Source organism: Neomonachus schauinslandi, chromosome 1 (assembly GCF_002201575.2).
Source record: "Neomonachus schauinslandi chromosome 1, ASM220157v2, whole genome shotgun sequence".
Classification (NCBI taxonomy): Eukaryota; Metazoa; Chordata; class Mammalia; order Carnivora; family Phocidae; genus Neomonachus; species Neomonachus schauinslandi.
In genome coordinates, this window is record NC_058403.1 from 199,640,215 (window position 1) to 199,659,048 (window position 18,834).

The window sequence follows — 18,834 nt, forward strand, 5'->3', positions numbered from 1 at the left end:
GCATTTCATAACCTAACACTGAACTGCATCAAGCCAACGCTCCATATTGCTTAAACACATTTGAGACCTGGTGTAGGATCGTATTAAACCCTTCAGTGACTATCAGATAGTCAACAATAACCTGATTAGCCAGCAGAGCACACGCTGGCCTAGCCAGTACCCTAGTCAAAGACATTATGCTGGATTCATTCACCAACAAGGTGATCACCTTGCAGAGGGGAACTGGGAGAGAATAAGGAAACCTGGCAAGGAAAATGTGGAGGGAAGTGTGCAGCTGGGGCTTTCAACGAGGATTCCAGTACATGAAAGTGGCAAAGGAGTGGGCTGAGGAAAAAGTAATCATCTTTTCTGCAAAACATCTCATGTCAAGTAGATGACCTCACTCCCAATTTTGCACCGGAACTTTAAATTGAACCTTCCAGAAAGTTAAGTGAGTTTGAGGTTCCAGAGCATAGGAAGTGCCCAAACCACATTTTGATGTCCTCATATCCCTACGAAGGAAATATGATCCCTCTGCCTAAGTCCCAAGGTATTTTAGCTCATTTAGGGAAAGGTAAGCTTCCCCAAAATTACATTTGCTTCTGAGGTCAAGGACATTCTCAGACTAGGACCTTTCAGTCTAGAGGTAAAGTATTAAACCCAAAGTAGAACAAAGTTATTCAGAAACAAGAAAACCAAGGGGCTGACGGTATGCTAAAAGAAATGCACGTTTTTATTTATTCAGGACAAGCCAAAAGAACCTACAAATACTTAATTTACAACTCTAACAACCAGAGCCTATTTTCTCAAAGCCTCAAGAACTTGGCTTACCCGAAAAGTCAATCTGCAGTGCCAAAATTCTCAAGAATGGCCTCTGGCTGTCAACAGGAACTTAACCTGCTTTGTGCTTAAGCTGTATAATATTTAAAAACCAAGTAAGTCCTTCAGGATCTCAAGAGTATCGACTGTTCTTTTTTTCTGCCTTAAAGGCTGGTCAGGCAGGCTTTGGTGCCCAGATAAGGTATGTCGATTTGTGTGTGGACTCTAACGTGCTGTTATGGGTCCATTACACAAGAAAAACAAACCAAAAAAACCCACAACACAACACCAAACTTCTCTTTTCCTCTGCTAAGCAATAAAGATAAATTTAGCCGCCACCTCTCAAACAAAGTGGGTGGGAAGGAGCGCGCCCCGCGTTTGCCGCATCGCAACGCCGACCCCGGCTCGCTGGAAGCCGGTCTGCAGCTTCGCTCTCCCGCCGTAGGCGCTGAGGCCGAGCAGGGCGAAGAAGGCCGGCGACGCTGTCATTCCCGGGCTCCCGGGCCTGTGGCGACTCCGGCTGGGCCTTGGGGCGGCCGCAGCCTACAAGCTCCCGGACCGGCCGCGCCGGGAGAGGAGGGCGCCGACTGCCTGGGGCTCCCACACCCGGCCCGCAGCCCCGGGACTCAGGAGCCCGGCCCGAGGCGGGTGGCCCGCACCTGCCGCCCCGCCCGCCGCCCCTCAGGCCCCTTCGCTCAACGGCCTCCGGCCCGCAGGACTCACAGCTTCAGCCGCTCGTAGGTCGTCGCCGCCATCGTGCACCACTAGCTCCTTCTTCCTCTTTCCGCGTGCCCCGCCCCGCGCCGCCACCTCAGCCACCGCGCTACCGTTCACCCAGCTCCGCGGCCGCAGCGCCCGGGTCGTCCCGCCCCTCTCCCCGCCCACCCGGCCCCCAGCGGACGGGAGGCGGCCGCGGACAAACTTAGTGCGAGCTCTAGAGGGTGCGAAAGAAGCTGTCCGGCGCGCGTATTGGAGCGCGCCGAAGAGCGCCGTGACGTAGACGCTGCGGATTGGCGGAAAGCGTTTACTTTTTTTTTTTAAAGATTTTATTTTTTATTTATTTATTTGAGACAGAATGAGAGACAGAGAGCACGAGAGGGAGGAGGGTCAGAGGGAGAAGTAGACTCCCCGCCGAGCAGGGAGCCCGATGCGGGACTCGATCCCGGGACTCCAGGATCATGACCTGAGCCGAAGGCAGTCGCTCAACCAACTGAGCCACCCAGGCGCCCCGGAAAGCGTTTACTTGAGAAAGGCGGAGCCGTGGGAGCTGTGGGCGGGAGCCGCGGCGCCGGGGCAGAAACGTTGCGCTGGTGTAGAGAAACCTGTTGAAGCTGCGACAGGGGTGATCTACATCACTGCGAGGGCTGGGCTAGCACAGGGCCAGTGGCGCAATGGATAACGCGTCTGACTACGGATCAGAAGATTCTAGGTTCGACTCCTGGCTGGCTCGAGGTGTGCTTTTTGCCCCATCTGCTTTGATGTTACAGGGTCTCCCTGGAAAGGACTCTGACTAGAGTGTGAAGGTTAAATATCTTGAATTTTACCGCCACTTTGCCTGAAATGTTATCTTTTCAGCTGTGTCTGGCACCCGGAGTTGTGTGAGGTGGTTTGTAAAATTGCAGAGCTTCCTGTGATGATGCAGGCGTCCCGATAGATGGGGTACATACAGGAAGACACCCCTGAAAAGGTGGCCGTTTGGAACGGGGGGGGGCGCGCTATGGCCGGAGGTTGGCCACCTGATGACACCGAAGCGGATTCCAGGCAGCAGGTCTGGCCTTCTTCCCTGGGGCAGGGAGCCCTGTAGTGACGTGAATAGCGGCGCAGCCCGTTTCCCGGGACGTCGTGGGCTCCCCCGCAGCCCTGTCCTCGGAGGGCTCCTCGTGCAAAGGCCGCCTGGCCCTCAGGTTTCCCTGGGATGCCCTAAAACATGCGTGTTTTTACGGTGAGATCACCCCAGGTTATCTGGCGTATTAGATTGTGCCTGGCTCGAAGACCTCCGAAGTCACGAAACCTCTGCGAAGGAAAGCGGACTCGAACCCTTGGACTGGCCAAGACATCGATCAATTAATCTTTCCAATATGACATTCTTTTTCCTCCCTTTCATTGAAAATTTGTGAAATACAGAAAACTATTTGGGATAAAAATAATGTGAGTTCCCATCCCGAGATCATTGCTATTAATAATTTTTTTTTCCCTTTTCGATGTTTTTGCTTCCAGGCTTTTTAATATGGATATACCTGCCCACGTATTTTTCCAAATTTGGGGTTGTACTAGAAATGTCTTTGTGTTCCCATTTTGTCCCCTTAGCTTTCTGTCTGAGATTTAAGGTCATTAAATATACTTTGAAGCTACCCCATCCAAGAACTAGACAATTTCAAGCATTACCCTCTTGTTGGGAATTTGGGTTGTCAATTTAACACTTTTTAAAGATAATGCTGTGTTGGATTATTTCTGATGTGTCTTATAAATTTCTAGATGTGGAATGATCAGATGGACATTTTGAGACTTGGAACATATTTTCTTTCTTTTTTTTTTTTTTAAGATTTTATTTATTTATTTGAGAGAGAGCACATGAGAGGGGGGAGGTCAGAGGGAGAAGCAGACTCCCTGCCGAGCAGGGAGCCCGATGTGGGACTCGATCCAGGGACTCCGGGATCATGACCTGAGCCGAAGGCAGTCGCTTAACCAACTGAGCCACCCAGGCGCCCAAGAGACTTGGAACATATTTTCAAATTGCCCTCCAAAAAAAATAAAACCAACACACTTCCATTAACAGCATCTGTTTTCTTGCTTGCTAACCAACACTGAGTATTATAGGTTGCATTATGATTTCTTTGCAATTTTCATAATAGAAAAACGGAACTTCTTTTTACATATATTACTTGATGCATCTATTCTCTTGATGTATGTGTATTGTTTTTCTTAGGTCTGTTAGATTTTTTAATATATAAAGGATATTAATTCTTTGGCTCTCAAACACAATGCAGTCTTCTCCCAGTTTATCATTTACCTTTTCCTTCAATATTTTTGAACCTAATGTAATTTTCACTACTATATATTCCCGTTTGCCAATATTTCACTTTATGGTATCTTCTATGGCATATGTGGTCTTTTCAAAATTTTTTTTGTGTTTGTATTGCTTTTCCCATTTAATCCGTTTGTAATTTATTTTTTGGTCCTCACAGTGGGAAGATCAACTAAGTCTTAAAGCCTATCACTCTTCTTGAGTGATTAAGGGCTCTAAACTCTTTGCTTGGACTAATTCAATCAATCCCACAACAATCCTATAAAGCAAGTTCAGTTATCTCCATTTTCACATGTGTGGGAACTAAATTTGCTTAAGGTTATTGAGCAATTAAGTGGTGGAGCCTGAGTTAGAACTTGAGTCTGGGCTCTCGACCCCAAAGCCATCCTGGCCTTGAGCTTACTGTGCACCAGAGGGTGGACTCTGTGAGTGGACTCGGTGATTCCGGATCTGGGCATGAATGACAATCACGTGTGCACCTCAGCCTTCAGTCAGAAGATCTCTAAGTCCTGATGATGCTTCAACTCACCAGCTGTGGGCTCTTGGAGGTTTCCTCTCCTTTAATAAAATGGGGATATAAGTTGCAGCCTACCTCTTAAGGCTTTAAGAAAAGAATGCTTCTAGTGGAACAGCCACCACCCTGCAGAGAGCTCCTGCCCGGACTCTAAACATGTCACCATGTAGAAGTTCTATTCAGAGCAGAACAAAGAGACACAAAGGTTGAACCTTCTTTGCCAGTTGCGTAATACAGGCCAAGGCTTTTATGAACGCTCAGTGAGAATGGAGAATGGAAAATGGAAACTAATCCAGGCAGAAACACATTCTTCTGGGGCTTTTCAATGCCTAACGAGCCAAAATCCGATCTAAGGAGAACAATGTTCAGGGTAAGAAATCAGGCAAGGATAAGTAATATGAGTGGACACCTTTAGCCACGTTTTTCCTGTAGTGAAATTATGTTACCTATGTGAATACAAATATAATTTTTTTAATCTGCCAAGGGGCTTCCCATGGAAGCAATCCTAGCTGCAGATGAGGTTTGTTGGCACTATACAAATGATCTCTACAGCCTGCTTTTATGTCCATGCTTTTAGAGGGGAGTGTGGCTCCCAAATGTAGCTCTTACATATTTTGATCCCTTAGTCTGTTGTGGGGTTGCCTTCCTGCCAAGTCTCCAAATTGGGTGCATTTCCTCACTTCCCCTCTATCACCAGCCTGCTTGTGGGCCAGGTCACTCAGGGCCCACAGCCACCTGTCCTTGTGGGCTTGGATCAGTTGGAGGGACGCATGTATAACCAAGTGATGGGAGTGCCTTAGGTAACCAGGGCTTCTCCTAAAAGTGTTACATTTGCAGCAGTCACATACCTGGAACCTTCTTCTGGACCAGACCACTGGCTTATTCCCACCCCTGCCGCAGAGTATGGCCTATTCTGATTTTACACCCAGAATCCAAGGTCCAAATCACTTTCATATATGAAGCACTTCGGTTTTTAACCCAGGGAAAATGTGAACCCCACTTTTAGCAATGCTTGAAGAAAATGCACCTAATAATCCCACCTAAAAAGTTTGTTGGACTCTGTAGTGAGCCGAGTACTACTCCCCCATCAAGATGTCCATGGTCTAATCCCCAGAACCCCTGAATAACTTATCCCACAAAGTAAGAGATTTTGCAGATGTGATTAGTTAAGGGTCCGGAGACGAGACGAGGATTATCCAAGACCACATGGGCATGCCTAGAGTAATCACATGAGTCCTTACAAGAAAGCAGCAGGAGGGGAAGAGAGAGGGGAGGTGTGACAACAGACTTCAGAGACAGAGCCACAAGCCAAGGGAGTGCGGGTGGCCTCTAGAAGCTGGAAAAGGGCAAAGGACAGATTCTCCCCTAGAGCCTCCAGAAGGAACTTGGCTCTGCTGACACCCTGATATGAGCTCTAGAAGACCCGTTTCTCCAGAACCATGGGATGTGTGTTGTTTTAAGCCACTAAATTTGGTTATTTGTCCCAGAAGCAATAAGAAACCAAGAGGCGCTTGGGTGGCTCAGTCGGTTAAGCGTCTGCCTCCAGCTCAGGTCATGATCCCAGGGTCCTGGGATCGAGCCCCGCGTCGGGCTCCCTGCTCAGCGGGGGGCCTGCTTCACTCTCTCCCTTTGTCCATAAACTAAAAGATTATAAAGAATAGGGCCCCAAGAATAGTACCTAGTACATGGTGAGCACACAATGGAATGTCAGCTGCCACTGTTGTTACTGCTTTAATCAGGGAACTTAAGACCAAAGCAGATTTCCCCACTGCTTCAGCCCCAAATGGCCCAAAGGCCTGAGCTGGCTAGCGTCTGCTCCTGACCGTGCCATCTCGTCCCACGACCAGGTTCAAAGATGTCACGCGGATCACCTGAAATTGGCCATGAGGGGAAGACGTACATCATAGAAACCAGCAAACACTGCAAATCAGGGCCTCGTCACCACCTCCCAAAGCTGGGGCACCGGCATACCTCGGCCCAGGCCACCTTTTCCCCTGACTGTGGTCTTATCCCTTGTGGCATCAGGGTCCTAGGAAAACTGATTTGTGAAATCAGTATACGTGCTCTCTCATCACGTAAAAAGAGGTTTTATTTTCCAGTAAGACACCACCCCTGTCAGTATCCTCATGCTTCGCTTTCCCAGGTCCCTGGCAGCCACTAGAACTAACCTGAAGCCTGAAGCAGCCCCTGGACTGAGCAGTGAAAGGTGAGCCCCCAGACCCCCTCTCCTACCCTAGGGACTCCAAGCACACACTCAGCCCCCCTCATTCTGCAAGCGCCGCCCTCCTGTGCATGCTGGCCTCAAATCCAGAGGGCCACTCACCTCTGGGATTCTTTGATCAGAAACTCCTTAGAAAAAAAAACAACATACACAAAAGGAGACGGAGCGACCACCCCTGCAGCACGACCTCGTGTCTCAATGTTAAGGACCCGGGGGGAGGAACTGACAATTCTTGGAAAATGATTCTCCAGGGGTCACTCACGTTCCAGCACATCCTGTGAGCTAGACTGCCTTAGTTCCAGACTGTCTTTTCTAGGATGTCTCGGGTGGCAGACACAGAGTCTCTCTCTGGAACAACACTCAGGCAGGCTTACCCATCATTTTAAGACTGAGGTTCCCTAGGCTCGGGTGTCCTCTTGTCATGCAGCCCACTGTAAGTATGGGCACCTCTTCATGGGACCCTAGAGGGACGACAGCTCAGGGAGTCAGTGTAAAGGCTGATTAAAACCTCAAATGCTGATAAAATGCTGATAAAGTGCTCCTGGCTGGTGCTGCATTCACCTGTCCTTTTGTCTCTGACCTAGGAGTCTCATAACTTCCGCCACGTTCCATGAAACCATGACGTGCTACCTTATTAGCTGGCAAGGAGGGTAAAATCTGGGACCTTTTGTAGTTTTGACACCCATGTGTTCCCTTAAGGATCCAGAGCTCTAAGAGAAGACCAAATCCAGTTAGCGAGAAGCACTGTCTGCTTACTTCCACACACACAGAAGAAAACCCAATAAGCATCATTGTGTTGGAAAGCACTTTAATCGTCTACAAATTGATGCAGTTTATTGGCATGATATTTTGAATAATCTTATAGCAACAGTACAATTCTGAGTAATTCTGTAGTAACAATAGCTGGAAGAATTTATAGTAACAGTACAATTTTGAATAATTTTTATAGGAAAAGAAGAGATACAGAGAAAAATAATTTCCCTGCATGGTGAAATTTTCACACACTATACGGAAATTTCCCACATCTGTCCAGTTCCGGCTAAGAACGATAGCTAATATATTTTACTCATTGTATTCTACTCCTTTTAAGACTGACTTCAAATAACCTGGAAATGAGAACTGATTCCTGGCACGGAGGAGACTACAAAGAACTTGGGTTTCCTGGCAGACAGCGTTGCAACGAGTGCGTCCTGCAACAAGGCTGGTGTGGGGTCAAGTCCTGCACACGTGGTTGGTGGCCCCACCTCAGTAGACTCGGCCGAAAGAGGCTCTCACTCGAGCACTGACCACGGAGAAGTGGGAAGTCCTGTTGCCATGTACGGGCAATGACCCAGACAGGGCGTAATGCCCTCCCACGGTGAGAGGTGACCGCGTCACTCTTTCCCCAGCTGCAGGTGGGAGAACATCAGAGAGAGAAGGGCAGGCCAAACCAGGTCATTGGCTTTCCTCAGACCCCCCTGGCAGCTTTTGAATGGTCCTCGCTGGGGGGAGGGAAAAACTATGGGCCAAATGAGGCAGGGGATGGGGGAAGACTGGAGGCTGGCCTTGGGGTCTGCCATCAGACCTTAATTCTTGTTTATCTAAGTCCAAGAGCTATCTAGGGAACTCAGGAAGGGCTATCCGCTCTACCTTTTAAAATAAACGAATTCCTCCTGGTCTACCGGGTCCTTGTGTCTCCTTTCTAGGTGCCTATAAATACAACCCTGTTACAATTCTGTTTGGCTAACAGCTTACAGAATGTCTAAGATACCATGCAGGTGACCCATCTCCCTCGTGGCTTTAGCGCCAGAGCCTGAGAAACAGAACTGGCGCGAGATTCCTACAACTTGCCGCCCTGATTTCTTGGGCTTCTGGAAAGTCTCTTATTGTTCTTTCCTCAACAGTAGAAAACACCGTATTTGCAGATTATCTGAATCACCTCCATCAAGGCCACTTAAAACATATCATTTAAAAAATTAATCACATATTTTTTAAAAAACTAGTTGCCCAATTTGCAAACAAATCCGTTTCTGACAGCTGCTCTCAGGCAATTTTCTGCACTTTTGCTGGACTCGCAAGGGCAGCAAAGGTGGGTCAGCAAGGCCAGAAACGTTCCTAGTTTGGCATAGCCAAGTGAAGACACCCCCCACCCCGCCCCGTCCCGGCCAGCCTTGCCAGAGCCGAGCTGGGGACTCCGGGAAGAGAGGGGTTCAGCCCCAGGGTTCACTCCCCCGGCCGCACGTATCCACGGGCTTCTGGAGGCTCGGCCTGTGCCACGGAATCGACGAAAGCCCACAGCCTGGGCTGGAGTGACATCTGGCCGTCTAACAGAGTGAATGTAAGAAGAGGAGACAACTCTCGGGGCCAATTCTGTACATCTTAGAGCAGCTGCTACCCAATGAATCAAAGCGCGGCCTCGAGTCGGGAGCCGGGCCCACTGACAAGTCTGTGAGTCCCACGTGCCTTGGGCTCCCCCCCGCCCACCCTCCGTGGCCCCCCGCTACCCTGGGGGTGAGGTGACGAGGCGGACAGCCGACGCCAGTGCCATACTCCCAGGCCGGCCCCTGCCCTCCGGCGGGCCCTCCCCATGGGCTGAGAGGGCAAATGCCAGCCAGCCTTCTTTTTTATTTTTCTGTTACACCATCTTTTCACTGGAATACCAGGGATACGGACGTCCGGCCTCGGGAGTGTGTGACAGGCTGGGCCAACCATGCTTCCTGAGTGCACAGGCGGCCTTGAACTCCGGCCGGTGCGTGGCCCTCCCACCCCGGGGGGACCTGCCTGATGAACTGCATCAGGGCAGTAACACCCACGTGCTCTCTGACCCACTGGCAGCCCGTGCCCGGAGCGGCTGCTGTCTGGCCCGCGTGGAGGCAGAGACTCCGCATGCCCCGACGGAGGCCTGGGAGGTCAGTGCAATGGCCAAATGCCTCATCTGCAGTTTGGCGAAGCTCTTATCTGTGAGGTATTTTGTGTGTGTGGAAGATTGAGAACGGGGGGAGACGATTAAAAACAAGAAGAAAACCCAGACAAGAGCAGTGTACCTTATACGGGTCTCTTCCCACGTCACTGCCTGTGCCCAGAATTGGGTGAGGGAGAGCAGTGCGAGGTGAACACACTCATCTATCCGGAAGCACCCCCTCCTGTGCTGCTTAGAGATCACACACACACACACACACACACACACACACACACACACACACACTCTCCCCCGTGGAGAAGGGGGCTAGCTCTCAGCAGGTGGGCAGGACGGCCCAAACCCCGTGGTTCATTAAAGAAGCTAAAACAGGCACAGAGATGTCCCCACGTGGGATCCTGAGACTTGCCTTTGTGGGAGCGACTCCAGAGTCGCAGACTCTCGAGAGCTCCAGAGAGAAGCAGTGTAAACAGCTGGGCACAGGGTGCCTGGGGCCTGCACCAAGCCCTCGGCCCAAAGCACACTTTGCTGGAACAGGACAAATCTCCATCGGGCTCCCAGCTGCCGTTAAAGGAGTGCAGATTTGCAGGGGCACACAAAACGCGGTCAGTGTACCAGGAGGAAACCCTGCCTGGCTCACTCATTTCAAAACTTGGCTCTGGTTTAGTAAGCAAATTCTTCCTAAGATAGCACCCGCGAGAGCTTCCCTCTTGCCATAATGCAATGAAAATGTGCAACCATTTGAAAGAAGAACTGAGTCTCTGGGGTGGCAGGAAGTCTTAAATAATGCTGTGTGTGTGTGTGTGTGTGCACGCACGTGTCTGGATGCAGTCTTAAATCATGTTGTGTACGTGCATGCGGTGGGAGGGGGGGATAGCGTCTGGATGTGGGAATTTTCCCAAGGGACAGGAGGGGGCTGCATGGATCGGCAGCTGAGATCTGTCTTCAGAGGATATTGTGAAACACGCTCACTGCGACCCTTTCCATCCGAGAGGGGCTGGAGAGTGCCTTCGGCTGCACGGATGCGATCCCCTGTCACATGCCACACACGGCTGGAGTGTCTTCCTGAGTAATGTGACAGGGCGTGGTGGTGCAGAAAGGCACTTGGAAAATACACATGCCACACAGGTAGGGCTCAGCTCCCTGGTTCAAGGAAAGGCACCCCAGGCGTATATGCAGAAACTCACCCGCCTAACCCCTCTCCCCGCCCCACCCCTGACCCCGGCTCCGCCCCGGGGGGCCGCTGGAACTAATAGGCAGATGTCTTGTCATCTCCCACGGGACGCCTGGGAGCGGCTCCAGCTAGAAGCGGTGCTGGTGAAGAGCTGCAGACGAGGGGCTTTGCTCCAGTCTCTTGACATGGCAGGAGTGACAGAACAGGTGGTCCTCCAGGGGGTAGCAGCGGTGACCGTCTTCATCATTGAGCTCCAGACCGCAGTCCTAGGGGGAGGCAAAAAGGCCCAGTGGTAGCAGGACAGCACAGAAAGGACTGCAAGACTGACCCAAAGGCCGACGTCCCAGAGAGCAGCAGAGCAGACTGTGCGGGCAGCGAATGCCGGCGCGGAACCGGGCAGTCCTGCCGAGTGAAAGCATGACACACCCCCAATGCGCACTTGAACCGGGGCTGGTCAGAACGGAGATGGGACGTCGGCGGATCCCTATGCTGTACCTCCAAGACTTAGGGCAAACAATGAATATAAGACCGTTCATGAGAGATCCCTCATACTGGTTACACATATTGAAAGAAAACTGGATATACGGGTTGAATAAAATATTAAAAGAATGAATCCCATCTGTTTCGCTTTATTTTTTTAATGTGACTACTAGAAAACAAAATGACACTTGTGACTTGGACCCGTGGCTCTCGGGTTTCTATGGGCCAGCGCTGGCCTGAATGCAGAGCGAAGACTGTAGTGAGCAGATGGCCCCTTGCTCTCCAGCGCCTGGTGCTAGCAGTGAGCTCCCCACCTCGCCCCCACCCCTCTCCCATTCACCCCACCCACAGCGTCACGAAATAAATCTACTGTCCTTCCTTGGGTGAATCCACTTAATTCTGGCTGAAACCCCACGGACGCTTAAAGTGTGCGCAACCTTCACGAGGGGCGGGGAGGGGTGACCCCAGGCCTGCCTGATAGCCATGGAGCGCCCGCCCGGGCATGACACAAGGTAAAGAGGGGGCAGATGGGTCCCCATCCACCTTCACACCACCCATGCCTGTTTCCAAGGAGGGGCGGATTTCTTCATGATTTCCAGGGGTCAGCTCAGAAAGGGGTTCTTGGCAGAGAGAACAGCCTATAAGCTGGAGAGGAGGGTGTCTGTTCCCCAGATCACACAGCTGCCTGACAATGTGGCATGTGAAACCCGTGGTCCCCGTGAGCCGCCCACTCTGTGGCCTCAGGGAGTCAACTGCAATGGTTTCAGGACTTGGCAGTTAACCAACGTGGAGGAAACAGCAATGATCTTTACGTCCCAAACATGTGCGTGTCCTCCAACCTCCCCTACAAGGCAGGCTTCACCCCTTGACCTGGAGGGCAGCCCTTGACCACACCTTGCTGACCATCTCAGGCCCCAGTCAACCCGGGGATGCTCTTCTCTTGTACTTTCGGGCATCTGGGCAGGGAGGGACCTACCTCGCAGTGGTAGCACTCCACATGGTAGTCTCTGTCCATGGACACGACACGGATGGTCTCATCTGAGCCCTGGACAGAATGAAAGGAAGAACAAGAGGCCAGCTGGGAGACCCAACTTTTAACTGATGAGAGAGGAGGAGGAGGGACAGCAGTTCTACCTTCTGGAATGTCAGAGTCAACACTGAAAAAAACCACCTACGTGGAAAGTGATTTAAAAAAAAAAAATGAATGAAAGGCAAGATTTCTGCTCATCTTCTAATCTGGGAGTCACTATCAAGTCAGGGAGTTTGACCCGATTATAGGGACGAATAGGGCACATGAAGGGCAATGGGCTGGGGAAGCCAGCCAAGAAGAAAGGGGCTTCTTGGTGAGGACACTATTAAGGTCAGAGGTGAGATTTCAGAAGGATTTTGTCAAAGGCGCAAGGACAAGACACAGATCTTGTAGATGATCCCAGGGAGATATTCGTGTCATGGAAGATGCCAGGAACAGGCCTGAAAAAGCTTCTTACCTCAGGTGGAAGGATGGGAAGCCCACAGGCTGCACACTTGGGGGCCAGCACCCTGCCGGGAGAAGCAAAGAGGCAATAAAATGCATATTGTGCTGTTTCTAGGAGGCAGGTCCTGGAGCCCACACTGAGCCTTCCTCACGGCTGGCCTCCCACCCATCCCTCTTCAAGTGAACCCCGCCCCCCCCGCCCCCCACCCCCAGCCGTCGAATCAAGACAGCCTGGCTTGGGGCACCTGGGTGGTTCAGTCAGTGAAGCATCTGCCTGTGGCTCAGGTCGTGATCTTGGGGTCCCGGGATCGAGCCCCGCATCGGGCTCCCTGCTCAGTGGGGAATCTGCTTCTCCCTCTCCTGCTCCCCCTGCTTGCGTGCGTGCTCTCTCTCTCTCTCAAATAAATAAAATCTTTATTAAAAAAAAAAAAAAGACAGTCTGGCTCATTCTCTGGGAGGTGTTTTAGTAGCACTTCGAGATTATTCCCCAGTGGTAACAAGCCTAGCTAGACCCTCTCACTCTACTAGGGACAGAGACCAACCTGTTCACTCCCCTCATGGTGCCCAGCACAGGCCCGGGCAGACCGAGGGTGGTGGCGACCAGCCCTGAGTCGCTGCCTTGTGAAGTCAGGTCAAGCTGGAGCCACTGGGCTTGGCAGAGGCTTCCTGAGGCCTAACCGGGATCTGATTATAGGGATTTGGGTTCTGATTTTCCAGGAAACATGATTCTGTTACCAGTCCCTATCTGCACTGGAGTCAGCTGACTTTCCGAGGCCCCTGCTACACCCTTTAAACCACGAAGCCTTTGCCGGACTGTGGACTCAGGATTCAAGCAGAGCCTGTGGGTGCACCTCAGCGGGTGTCTCTCCTTTGCTCAGCGAGATCAATGTGGCTCAGGCCTGCAGCCTCTCTGCACCCTATCCCTCCTTACTTGTGGTAATCTCGGACACAGTAGATCTTGTTCTCGGAGTCCACGGTGAAGGGCACCCCGTCCAAACACTCGTTGCAGATGACACAGCGGAAGCAGCCGGGGTGGTAGGACTTCCCGAGGGCCTGCAGGATCTGGAGGCAGAAAGGAAGAGGCCGGGACTCAGCGGGGATTATGGGGACGGGTTGGATGGTGGAAAGGAGAGGAACACATCAAGCCGAGGGTCCCTATGCGATCACATCGCACAGCACACACTCGTCGGGGTTTCGCTTGGACCAAGGTAAAGAGAGGACGGGGTGGGAAAAGCAAATCAAGGTAAATGTATCAACAGGAGGGAGCCAAACAGGATCCTTCTCCTGGGCATAACCCTCCTGAGGAGAATCTGGAGGGCTCTTTTGCAGTTCTTTGCAGGAAATGATGTGAAGCAGGCAGGGCCATGCCAGGCTTCATCCCAGATTTAGGAAGCAACTGGTCCACGGAAGGATCAAAGTTAATTCCACATGGAAATGGCAGAGCCCAGAAAACCTCTTAAGTTCTGCCTCCCAGGTGCCTCCTCCTAAGCAGCTTTCACTCCGAGGCATGATAATCCAGAAGCTATGACTCAACCGCTGATCATTCCAAATCCAAACATAAGCAAAGCTTCTTTGTTGCTGTTGTTGCTGTTTTTTTTTTAAGATTTATTTATTTGAGAGAGAGAGAGAGAAAGACCGCATGCACTAGCACAGCGGGAGGGGCAGAGGGAGAGAATCCCCAAGCGCACTCCCTGCCAAGCGCAGAGCCCGACGTGGGGCTCAATCCCAGGACCCCAAGATCATGACCTGAACAGAAATCGGGAGTAGGACGCTTAACCAACTAAGTCACTCAGGCGCCCTATTGCTACTGTTTTAAAACACAAAGTAGAGAAAGTCCCACAAACCTTCTTCCTCTTAGTGTCATTTGATCTCGTTGTGATGCCTGGAGAGGTAAGAAGCTGTCCTGGAACCAGGACAGAGCCCACACATGCAGGGCAGGAGAGAGAAGACTTGGTGACATCAGCAAGTGACCAAATTACCTCCCTGCAGAACTGCCTACCTCCAACCCCCTTGCTAGGTGACATCAAACTGTTTTCCTATTAAGTCAGTGCATCTCAAAAGTGTGGTCCCTGGAGCCACAGGACCAGCATCACCTGGGGGCTTGCTAAAAAATGTACATTCTCAGGGCCCATCCCGGATCTCCAGAATCAGAAGCGCTAGGGTCAAGCCCAGCGGTTGGTGTTTTAGAAATATGATTCCAATGCATGCTAAAATCGAAGAACCACTGGTTTGAGTTTGTGCCCATGTGTGTGACACCTGCAGGAAAGGTGTGGGCCTGCCAGTGCCCAAGGCCTGCTTCCCCCCAAGGCCAACGCCACACCTCACATGCTGCAGCCACAGAGGAAAGCTGGAGGCTTCGTGCGCTCTCCCTTCTTCCTCTGAAGGCTCAGCTCTCTAGCCTCCTCGTTCCCTCTGGTGCGTCACTAACCTTTGAGGCCCCTCTCGACCTGCGGGAAGCTGCCAGAATAGGACAAACAACAGGCTGGGCTTCCAAAGTCCACTTGGCAATGGGGACCTCAGAATGCATTTTGCTCCCTGGCTAATGCTGTCTTGGCGGAAGAGACCCTTAAATGAACTTCACCCACAATGTGCGTGAAGTGTGGCAGGACACAGATGCGTTTTGCTGCATGCTGACTCGCTGTGATAATTCTTTTTAATGTGGGGGAAATGCCCAGTTTCAACCTGCACTCTCAGAGCATTCCCCTCTACTAACCAGGGAGGCGGGGGGGACAAGGACAATTTATACAAAGAACTGGACAACTGGTTGCTTCTCTTAAAGAACCAAGAATGGTGTCAGAAGGAATCTTTTCTGGCATTATAAAAATTCTTGGCAGCAGTTAAGGGTTCTGTCTTTAAAAGTGGGCGTCACGGGAGCCTGGGTGGCTCAGCTGGTTAAGTGACTGCCTTCGGCTCGGGTCATGATCCTGGAGTCCCAGGATAGAGTCCCACATCAGGCTCCCTGCTCAGTAGGGAGTCTGCTTCTCCCTCTGACCCTCCTCCCTCTCATGCTCTCTTTCTCTCATTCTCTCTCGCAAATAAAATCTTAAAAAAAAAAAAAATTTTTTTAAAAGTGGGTGTCACTACCAGACAGACATTGCTAAAAGTTTTCAAGTCCTAGAGAAGACCTGCAAGGACCCAGGTTCAACTTGGCATTATTCTCGTGGGGTAGAGATGGTCTCCAAAGCTTCATTCTTTCCCTTCCTGCATGCAAGGCTGGTCCTCACTTCAAGAAGTGGAGGAGAGTACCCCCACTCACCACCCTGCCGTGTATTGAGAGCGGCCTTGTGATGTTCTGTGAGCAACAGAATGAGGAAGAAATGATGTGGAGAGATTTCAGAGTCAAGGACTTAAGAAGCCTGGCAGCTTCCCTCCCTCCTTTGCTGTAGGAAGTCCAAGCTAGACGACTGAATGAGATCAGCGGCCACAGGGGAGAGGCCATCTTGGGCACTCAACTGGGACACCAGCTGAGCACCAGTGCATAAGTGACCCCAGGCAATGCCACATGGAGCAGAAGAACCATCCCACTGAGCCCTGACTAATGGAGTTCTATGAATCACGAGGCCCTAAGAAGGCTTAGGATACCTGGAAATAAAAAATAGCATATAATCATGCTCATATATTTGGACACCGTTGACCTCATATGCAGTGGGTTTGCCAGAAGGACTCTAAAATTGAGGACCAATTCCGCCCAAGAATCAGATGCCTGTGGAGTCTGGCTGGCGTCTGTGGAAGGTAGGGGTGAGGGTGTGTGGCTCCTGCCGGCCTCCCCTGTGGGAATGGAGGGAGGGCCGTGCTCCCAGGGAGGTCTTGGCTACAGCGAGGACCCGGCCCTCTCAGGGCTAAGCTCCGCTGTGGTGTGTCCGAGCCTGGGCAACAGCAGGTTCTCCTCATGAACAGGGCAGGCTTCACAGCAGCTTTATTCCTAAATAGCCTCAAACTGGAAACCACCCAAAACCCCATCAGCAGAGCAACAGATACACAAGCTGCTATATCCATACAATGGAATTCTACTTCGCAATGAAAATAAATGAACTGTTGACACAGGCAACAACATGGATGAACCTCAGGAACAGTTTCTGGGGGCCCCTGGGTGGCTCAGTCGGTTAAGCGTCCGACTCTTGATTTCGGCTCAGCTCATGATCTCAGGGTCGTGAGATCGAGCCCCACGTCGCTGGGCATGGAGCCTGCTTAAGATTCTCTCTCTCCCTCTCCCACTGCCCCTGCTGCCCCCCAAAAACAACAACAAAGGGGCCCCTGGGTGGCTCAGTCAGTTAAGCGTCTGCCTTCGGCTCAGGTCATGATCCTAGGGTCCTGGGATCGAGCCCTGCATCGGGCTTCCTGCTCAGGGGGGAGCCTGCTTCTCCCTCTTCCTCTGCCACTCCCCCTGCTTGTGTTCCCTCTCCCGCTGTCTCTCTCTCTGTCAAATAAATAAATCTTTAAAAAATAAAAAATAAATAAATTTACAAAAAAAAAAAAGAAAAGCTACAGAGTGGGAAAAATATTTGTAAACATTTTCAGAAAAGGACTTATATTCAGAATATAAAAAAGAACTCTTGGGGCGCCTGGGTGGCTCAGTTGGTTAAGCGACTGCCTTCGGCTTAGGTCGTGATCCTGGAGTCCCAGGATCGAGTCCCGCATCGGGCTCCCTGCTCGGCAGGGAGTCTGCTTCTCCCTCTGACCCTCCTCCCTCTCATGCTCTCTGTCTCTCATTGCTCTCTCTCAAATAAATAAATAAAATCTTAAAAAAAAAAACTCTTAAAACTTAATAAGTAGGGGCACCTGGGTGGCTCAGTTGTTAAGCATCTGCCTTTGGCTCAGGTCATGATCCCAGGGTCCTGGGATCGAGCCCCGCATCAGGCTCCCTGCGCAGCGGGAAGCCTGCTTCTCCCTCTCCCACTCCCCCTGCTTGTGTTCCTGCTGTCGCTCTCTCTCTCTCTGTCAGATAAATAAATAAAATCTTAAAAAAAAAAAAAACTTAATAAGTAATAAGCAACTCAATAAAAAAATAGGAAAAGATTTTAACAGATACTTCAAAGACAATATATGGATAACAGGGTTACCTGGCTGGCTCAGTTGGAAGAGCATGTGACTCTTGGTCTCAGGGTTGTGAGTTCAAGCCCCACGTTGGATGTAGAGATTACTTAAATAAATAAACTTAAAAAAATACATATGGATAACTAGAACATGAAAATGCTCATTACAAAAATACTCATAATGATGCTCAGCATCATTAGCCATTTTGGAAATATAAATTAAAATCACAATGACATATTACTACACATCTATTAGCATGGCTAAACTTAAAACAAATAAAAACTGACAATACCAAGTGCTGGGTAAGGATATAGAGCAACTGGAACTCTTACTGGTGGAAATGCAAAATGACATAGACTCTCTGGACAAGTTTGACAGTTTCTTATAAGAGTAAACATAAGGGGTGCCTGGGTGGCTCAGGCGTTTAAGTGGCTGCCTTCGGCTCAGGTCATGATCTCAGGGTTCTGGGATTGAGCCCCACATCGGGCTCCCTGCTCAGTGGCGAGTCTGCTTCTTCCTCTCCCTCTGTGATCTCCCTCACTCTCACTCTCTCTCAAATAAATAAATAAAAATCTTAAAAAAAAAGTAAGCATAATTTACCATATGTCTCTATAATTCCACTCCTAGGCATTTACCCTAGATAAATGAAAACTTATGTCGGGCGCCCGGGTGGCTCAGTCGTTGGGCGTCTGCCTTCAGCTCAGGTCATGATCCCAGGGTCCTGGGATCGAGTGCCCACATCGGGCTCCCTGCTCAGCGGGGAGCCTGCTTCTCCCTCTTCCTCTGCCACTCCCCCTGCTTGTGTTTGCCCTCTCTCTTTCTCTCTCTACCAAATATATAAAATATTTAACCAACAACAACAAACATTTTCTAAGTGAGAAAAGGCAGACCCAAAGGACTCTGTACTGTGTAATTCCATTTATATGAAGTTCCAGGACCAGCAAAACAAATCTGGGGCAACGGAGCTCAGAATAGAGGGTACCTTTGGAGGAGGGTTTCTGGACTGGGAGGAAGACAAGAAGGAAGTTCCTGGGGTGTGGGATGTGGGAAACATCCACACTTTGACCTGGGTGGGGTTACACGGGTATGTGCATATGCAAAATTTTATTCACCTGTACGCTTAAGATGTATAGCCTTTACTCTAGGAGTTGTTTCTCAATAAGAGAGGTAAAAGAAAAAAATATAGCAATGATTAGCAATTCCCTTCTCCAGAATGGA

General features: G+C 50.5%; 2 protein-coding genes and 1 non-coding gene across 3 annotated transcripts in view; 1 reads left to right on the forward strand and 2 right to left on the reverse strand.

Moving 5' to 3' along the window:
* SACM1L (SAC1 like phosphatidylinositide phosphatase) overlaps positions 1–1,569 on the reverse strand; it is a 60,110-nt gene extending 58,541 nt beyond the window's left edge. The window contains exon 1 of the mRNA XM_021683230.2: positions 1,522–1,569. Coding sequence (XP_021538905.1) covers positions 1,522–1,553 — 32 coding nt within the window. The 5' untranslated portion in view covers positions 1,554–1,569. The remainder of the gene's footprint in view (positions 1–1,521) is intronic.
* Positions 1,570–2,175: 606 nt separating this feature from the next.
* On the forward strand, positions 2,176–2,248 carry TRNAR-ACG. Its single transcript has one exon. It is a non-coding gene; the product is annotated as a tRNA-Arg (tRNA).
* Positions 2,249–10,670: 8,422 nt separating this feature from the next.
* Positions 10,671–18,834, reverse strand: part of LIMD1 (LIM domain containing 1) — a 66,366-nt gene continuing 58,202 nt past the window's right edge. The window contains exons 5-8 of the mRNA XM_021683064.1: positions 13,514–13,644; positions 12,596–12,647; positions 12,085–12,153; positions 10,671–10,894 (exon numbers count right to left, since the gene is read on the reverse strand). Of these exons, the coding sequence (XP_021538739.1) occupies positions 10,757–10,894; positions 12,085–12,153; positions 12,596–12,647; positions 13,514–13,644 (390 nt within the window). The 3' untranslated portion in view covers positions 10,671–10,756. The remainder of the gene's footprint in view (positions 10,895–12,084; positions 12,154–12,595; positions 12,648–13,513; positions 13,645–18,834) is intronic.